This window comes from Mandrillus leucophaeus, unplaced genomic scaffold, assembly GCF_000951045.1.
Source record: "Mandrillus leucophaeus isolate KB7577 unplaced genomic scaffold, Mleu.le_1.0 Scaffold118, whole genome shotgun sequence".
Lineage (NCBI taxonomy): Eukaryota > Metazoa > Chordata > Mammalia > Primates > Cercopithecidae > Mandrillus > Mandrillus leucophaeus.
Window position 1 is genome coordinate 1491914 of NW_012100098.1, and position 7813 is coordinate 1499726.

The 7813-nt window shown below is 49.8% G+C and overlaps 1 protein-coding gene across 4 annotated transcripts in view; it reads right to left on the reverse strand.

The window, feature by feature from the left end:
* Positions 1–754: 754 nt before the first annotated feature.
* ACVR1B (activin A receptor, type IB) overlaps positions 755–7813 on the reverse strand; it is a 44317-nt gene continuing 37258 nt past the window's right edge. For 2 of the 4 annotated variants that reach the window (XM_012002373.1, XM_012002380.1), the window contains exons 8-9: positions 5794–5924; positions 755–3841 (exon numbers count right to left, since the gene is read on the reverse strand). In XM_012002373.1, coding sequence (XP_011857763.1) covers positions 3716–3841; positions 5794–5924 — 257 coding nt within the window. In that variant the 3' untranslated portion in view covers positions 755–3715. The remainder of the gene's footprint in view (positions 3842–5793; positions 5925–7813) is intronic. The other 2 variants (XM_012002395.1, XM_012002388.1) reach the window with 1 other exon arrangement.

The following is a 7813-nucleotide window of genomic DNA, read 5'->3' on the forward strand; positions in this document are numbered from 1 at the left end:
CTAGAAGATTCATGACAGCTGCCTTTACATATTTTAAGGGACCTTATAAGGGAAGAGAGAGTAACTGCTTTGAAAACCCTGTAGAAGTCTCATGGAAGTTGCCCAGCTCTACAGAAGGAAGGGTTTTCCACTGAGCCATGGAGCCTACAGATGGAGCTGTGGTCCAGCATTAGCAGGAGGCCACACAGGCACCTGACAGGGACATAGCAGGGAAGTTGAGTGCCTGATGGTGAACCAGGGGATCTTGTGGGTCTCATCTAAACTGGAGACTATGATTCTAGGATTTGTTATTTTAGATCCCCTCAGCCTAGAGAGAGAGGACATTCACACCCACCACACGCTGAGAATACCAGAGGAGTAACCACTGAAGACTTCCTCTTCCCCAGAATTCACAATTTCACTTCAGCTTAGGAGGAGGACTCATGCCTCTGAGACATGAGAGAGTGTGACTAACCAGGAGCATGACCCTCTTTTGTAAACAGGAAAAAACGTGAGAAGACAAATTCACACAAAGCCCAATAAAAGGGTGCTTGGTGTCTTCTGTCCCTTACACGCCAGACCCACCCTCTAGGAACCCAAAGCAACAATCTCAGGAAGACCCAGGATGTTGGGATCAGCATTCCTCTTGCTGGGGTCTGCTACAGCTGGTGTGAGCACCAGACCCCGACCTTAGAACATCCACCCCATTCCCAACTCCCCTGACTAAAGCTGGGTGGCCGCACTACGTATGTGGGACAGATGGCACCAGAGAAGCTCTGTGAATAAAACTTTTAATAATGTACAGCAGAAATTGGACAGGCTCATTCTTATATTAAAACAAAAGATTTCCTATATTACAATTTATTTACATTTGCATACTGAAGAGGTAAAGTGTCTAAGTGGCTATTTTACAGTCCTTTCTAATAAAATGTACAAAAACAAACAGAAGTACCGAGAATGCCGTTCGGGGGCCTTTACGGCGACGTGAGAACGGGCTTGGACTTGGTCTGTGAATCTGGAATCCAGAGGTGCAGGTAGCACTATGGATCAGGGTCAGCCTCGGGGGCCAAAAACACAGCTTCGGTTTCTCCCCAATTCTCGCTTAGTGTTAAAAGTGGCAGGAGTGGGTGTGGGAGCTTCACAAAGACCTGCTCCGTCTTCCCCAGAGGTGGAAGAGTTGGACTGTGTGTGGGGTCAGGGCAGAAGGGCCACCTGGGGAGTGGGCTAGTGGCTTGGGAGTGGACATGTGTTGGCAGATCCCAGAGGCTACCTGTGACTCTGGGCAGAGGAGTCTAAGTTCCATCATCACCTACAAACCGCCAAGGTTCTACTGCAGGCGGGGTAGGTGGGAGGTCAGCAGGGGTAAAGATGGTCCCCCCAGTGACACCATGGTATTTAAACGAAATTAGTGGCCAGTAAATTGGCCCAAATGTTAGGGGAAGATCTCCTTTAATGCAAGGACAGAAGCAATAATCAGGCAAATAAATAGAAGGGCCAGGAGCACTGGGGAGCCTGAGGGCAGGGATAGGGCTCTCCTTCCTCCACAGGCTTTGGCAGAGAACTGCTGGGTTGGAGGCAGAGATGCTCCAAGGCTGCATACACAATACACCTCCCCTGGGGACAGGAAGGGGGCTCAGAATGAATGCAGTGATTTGGGGTCTCACCTGGGATTCTAAACCCCAGGTCTCATCACCCTCTGGTCTCTTTGTGGAGGGGGTTGTGGGGGTTCCTCTTTCTTCAGTGATCTTCTGTAAGAACAGTAATTCTAGGCTCAAAAGGGTCGTAGAACCAATTATGAAACCTTCTGGTCTCACAACAGGCATCTACTTACTTGAATCAGTTCTTTTTACAGTGCTCCAGGAGTAGGACCCAAGCATGTCTTGCTCACAGATGTATTCCCAGCACCTGGCACCCAGCAGGCACTTCATACACATTTGTCGAATAAATGCCTGGAGAGGGTGCAACCAGCTGGACAGTGCACGAAAGGGCCTTAGAGCAAAAACCACTCATGGAATTGAGGGTGGGGACAAAATGCGAGAGAGACTGAGCCCCAGGGCAGAGGAACTCTCACTGCTGAGTGGAACAGGCTCAGGTGCAAGGACAAACATTTCCAGTGTGATTGAGCTATGTGCGTTCAATTGGAGAATTTTTTTTTTTTTTTTTTAGGGATTTCTTTAAAAACAAATAGATTGAGAGGTAATCACAGAGATGGTTTTCCTTTTACAAAAACTTAATATTTAACAACATTAAAAAAAGTTAAAATCCAAACCCTCCCAATAAAATTAAAAAAAGAAATCAAACCACTCCAGTTAAAAGTTATGGCTTCAAAGTTATTATATACCTAAGATATGCTGACCAAATCACCACCCACAGCCGTGCTTCCAGGCTTCGTTAAATACTATACTCAGATTAAATAACATGTTTGGCTCAGGCTGTTCCCTTCAGTAGGGCTCCTGAAGTGGATGCAAACCTCTCACCTTCCCTCCACCCTGATCAGACAGTCCAGTAAAAGAAGACCCATGCAGATGCCTCCCTCCCACCCCGGACTCCCTCCCCACTCCTTGCCCACCCTTCCCTTCCCCACCCCAAACCTACCACCACCAAAAATATACACTGCTGTTTCCAGGATCTGGGAGATGAAAGACAGATGTGACATTCCAATCTGAGTCCCGAGATCTGGCTTCACATTCCTCGGCCCTTCCTCGATGCTGCTGAGGATGATGCCCTTGGGCTGGCTCATTTCCCACGGCTGACACTAACACCCAAGACTTCTGCCAGGATTCCTTCCCTGCCCATCCCACCCACCTCCCTCATATTTTGGCCCAAAAGCCTCTTTTGTCATGGACAACTGGGCCAGCTTTGGTTCCACAGTCTGAGATGGAGGAGGAGAGCTGTGCTGACGCTGGGGTGGGCAGAGCAGCCTGCTGAACACAGTACCACTGTGGCATGAGGGGCTCTGGGGGAGGGAGAGACCTCCAGGGAAGGGCACCAGGGAAACTAGATGCTGCTCACTACTGAAAAGAGGCACCAGCACGCACGGACAGCATGACGACCACACCCCCGACCTGCACATGCACAGAAAGCTCAAGCAGGTAAGTGCGCACCTACAGACACACACACACACTCACGCGCACGTGTAAGGGCATGGCACGAACCAGGCACAACGGGGGACGCACCTCGGCACATGCACACACGGCTGGACAGACAAGCGGCAGATTCCGTCTCCACTGGCAGTCCCCCCCAGCGTCCATCCCAGGGAGGAGAGGAACGCGCGGCTCAAAGCTGCCTGTGAGAGGGGCTGCACTTCTGGTTCTTCCGGGCCACCTTGGTGTGCTGTGGGCTAATCCCCGAAGGAAACCCTCAGCGTAGTTTAGCACTGGCAACACCTCGGCTCCTCCGGCCCCTCTCAGGCCCCTGTCACTGCTCCTGGCCATGTGCCAGATGCACCGGGTTTTGCGGGACTTCCCACTACAACCAGTTCGAGTTGTGGCATTGAGTTCTCCACACAATTCGCTCTCAAGAGTCTCCATGCCATTAGGAGGTAAATAGAAAAGGTGTCTGTCTCAAACCCAACATGGGAGTGAGCGAGTCTCCCGGGCTCTGTCCCTCTTGCGGGCCAGGGCTCCTGGCCACAGAGGGCTGGGCAGAAACGAGAGGTAGGCCTCCATCGTACGCTCGACGCGGCAGCTGTACGTAGTTCTCGCTGCCAGGAGCTCCGTGTGGAGAGAGGGAGCAGTTAGATCTTCACGTCTTCCTGCACGCTGAGCTGGGAGAGTGTCTTCTTGATGCGCAGGGCCGTCAGGCGGGCCGCGCCGTTGGCATACCAACACTCTCGCATCATCTTCCCCATCACCCGCAGCGCCTGTGCAGAAAGACCCAGGAGCCATCAGCTCGGCCATGCCCTGGAGAAGCCTTTCTGGTCCCTAGGCTCTCATTCATTTCCCTGCCACCTCCCGCTCAGTGCAGAGTCTGGCAGATCCACCTCCACCCGCTGGCTGACCTTAGGGAAATGCTCTGCAAGGCTCCCTTGTCTCCTTGGCTCTTCCTTTTTTTTTTTTGAGAAGGGGTCTCGCTCTGTCGCCTGGGCTGGAGTGCAGTGGTGCGATTTTGGTTCATTGCAACCTCCGCCTCCCAGGTTCAAGTGATTCTCCTGCCTGAGTCTCCCCAGTAGCTGGGACTACAGGCATGGGCCACTACACCCAGCTAATTTTTGTATTTTTAGTAGAGACGGGGTTTCACCATGTTGGCTGACCAGGATGGTCTCGCTCTCTTGACCTTGTGATCCGCCCGCCTCGGCCTCCCAAAGTGCTAGGATTATAGGCATGAGCCACCGCGCCCGGCGGCTCTTCCTTTTTAAGGGACAGCTTGCACAAGTGAAAGGCAAACGCTGCAGCTAAAGGCCAGCTCTTCTGGTCTCACCTGCCCTCTGAAGCAAACCCTGCCCTGAAGGTTCCAAGGAGTGCAGTGAGAAATGCTGCTCTATGATGCAACACGAATGCATCAGCTAAGATGCAATTCTGTTCTGAAATGCAGAAATGCCCTCTAGTGGTTAGACCCTTTAAAGGCAGGGCCAACCTCTACTTCACTAGGTAAGTTCTGGGACTCTAATGGACAGCAAGGTGACTAGAGTAACAATACTGTACACCTGAAATGTGCTAACAGTAGGTCTCAACTGCTCTCACTACACACACAGGCAACGACGTGAGGTGACAGATGTGCTCATTAACTTGAGTGTGGTAATCATGTCACAATACATACATGTATCAATTCAGCACCTTCATTACAATTTCATTTGTCAATCACACCTCAATAAAGGTGGGGAAAAAATAAAAGGAAATGCAGAGCCACAAATGAAAAGGACGTCCATGAGCACTCAGCTAGGCAAAGCCTGTTCCCCTGAACACTCTTAAGACCCTAGAATTCCATGTTTATTAGGACGTATGTCACAAACATGTCCTCATACCAATTATTCCCACCAAATGTTGTTTCCCCCACACCCCGGATTTCATCTGCCAGCTCTTCCAAATTCACATTCTCCATCCCAATCCCAACCCTGTCAAACACATCACCTCCTCCCTTCTGAGTTTCTGGAAAGACCACTTTCCTCACAGGCATGTCCTCCTCTGTCTGGTCTCAGGGCTTCTCTTATGGACACCTCCTCCTCACTCTTCCACGAAGCTCAGCTCAGCCTGGCCTCCAGCACTGCTTTCCTAGCTTGGTGTCTAACAGCTCTGGGTTCAGTTGTCACTTGTTGACCACCTCCCTCATCTGTGTCTTGGGGACAAAGCCTTTTCCTTTTTCTTTTATGAGACAGGGTCTTGCTCTGTTGCCCAGGCTGAAATGCAGTGGCCCAATCATGGCTCACTGCAGCCTTGACCTCCTGGGCTCAAGCAATCTTCCCACCGCAGCTTCCCAAGTACCTGGGACTACAGGTGGTGTGCCACCAAGCCTGATTTTTTATTTCTTGTAGGGGTGGGGTCTCCCCACATTGCCCAGGTTTGTCTCGAACTCCTGAGCTCAAGCTACCTTCCTGCCTCAGCCTCTCAAAGTGCTAGGATTACAGGCCTATGCCACCACACCAGGCCCAAAGCCTTTTCTTCTACTAGGCTGTGAACTCCAAATGGCACCCTACAGGGTCCAGGGAAAGAGACTGTAGCTCCAAAGGGCTTGGTATATGTATAACAGCACCTAATAGTAAATAAGAACTGACACTCTCAGGGGGCCCCTCTGGAGCCTGACCCCATTGTCAAGAAACCCTTTTCTAAGGTGGAGAAATCAGGCTGACGGGAAAGCCACAGGAGGCCAGCTGCTTACCTCATAACTCTGCCACCAGTTGGGGATGTTGGGACGCAGCTTCTGATCACATACGACCTTTCGCATTTCCTCAATGGAAGGGTCAGAGGGCACTAAGTCGTAATATGGCAGCTGATATTCTTCATGGACTCCTGGGAGAAAAGAAAATATCTACCTGAGTTATCAACAGCAGGAAGAGATTACTCAGAAGCCAGTGACAAAACCTACATTGTGCTCTGTAAATACCACTACCCCCTAAGGTTCCTTAGAAAAGTTAGTTAATTCTAAGTATGGAAAAATAAACATACAAGAGGGGCCGGGTGTGGTGGCTCATGCCTATAATCCCAGCACTATGGGAGGCTGAGGCAAGCGGATCACCTGAGGTCAGGAGTTTGAGACCAGCCTCACCAACACGGTAAAATCCCGTCTCTACTAAAAATACAAAAATTAACCAAGCATGGTGGCGAACACCTGTAGTCCCAGCTACTAAGGAGGCTGAGGCAGGAGAATCACTTGAACCCTGGAGGCAGAGGTTGCAGTAAGCAGAGATTGTGCCATTGCACTCTAGCCTGGGCAACAGTGCAAGACTCTGTCACAAACAAAACAAAACAAAACAACTAACAAAAAGAAATACACAAGAGTAGCCAGGAACATTTCTTTCATAGCCAAAGCAAGGAATCTATCAAAGACTACTGGGGTCACAACAAAAGGCACCAACTTGATAAGCTCCCAACTGGCCAAAGATGGGGACCTTTAAGTGACAGTAAGTTGAATAACTTCAATGGAAACAAACATGTTTAAAGTCTAAAAAAGGAAACCTCAGTCACCTCTGCGGGAGGCTAAGAACCACCTCATTATTTTGAAAAATGGTAAATAAGTGGAAGAATCAAGTATTTTTTCTGTGTCTCCTATTCCAACTATATATCATGGGAACCAAATAGATATGCAGGGGAAGTAATCATTCTCTTAGTTTTGGACAATATCACCATGGCACGTTAACAACACAAAAATAGAGAACCAATACTACGCAACTTGTCACGGACGGAAGGACAGAGGGAACCCTGTGTCCCCGAACCCCCAGAAATGATTCTAGCTGCCAGAACTAAATACCAATTCGTAAGAAATACCAGGAAGAGTAGAATATGTGAATTCTACCTAGGCAATCTGCAAAATCTAGCCTGGGAAACTCTACAGGACAAATGACCTGGATTCTCCAAAAAAAACAGAGTGGGAAGAAAAAATGAGGGGGAACATGTAGACAAGAAGAGATGTAAGAGCTGTATTCATCAACTGCAGGAGATAAAACTTACTGGAACCCTGATTTGAACAAACTGCTTTAAAAAATTAGGAGACGGGGGAAATCTCAACACTGACTAGATGTTAAGTGATATTAATGTTTGCCAGGCACGACGGCTCACGCCTGTAATCCTAGCACTCTGGGAGGCCGAGGTGGAAGGACTGCTTGAACACAGGAGTTCAAGACCAGCCTGGGCAACATGGCAAAACCCTGTCTCCACAAAAAATACAAAAATTAGTAGGGCAGGGTGGTGCACCTGTAGTCCCAGGCTACTCGGGAGGCTGGAGTGGCAGGTTCACCTGAGCCTGGAGAGGTGGAGGCTACAGTGAGCTGAGATCGTGCCACTGCACTCCAGTCTGGATGACAGAGTAAGACTCTTGTCTCAAAAAAAAAAAAGAATTTTTTTTTTTGAGGGTTTCACTCATCACCCAGGCTGGAGTGCAGTGGCACGATCTCAGCTCAATGCAACTTCCACCCCCCAGGTTCAAGTGATTCTTCTGCCTCAGCCTCTGAGTAGCTGGGATTACAGGTGCTCACCATCATGCCCGGTTAATTTTTGTATTTTTAGTAGAGATGGGGTTTCACTATGTCAGCCAGGCTGGTCTTGAACTCCTGACCTCAGGTGATCTGCCCACCTCAGCCTCCCAAAGTGCTGGGAATGGCCGGGTGCGGTGGCTCAAGCCTATAATCCCAGCACTTTGGGAGGCCGAGACGGGCGGATCACGAGGTCAGGAGATCGAGACC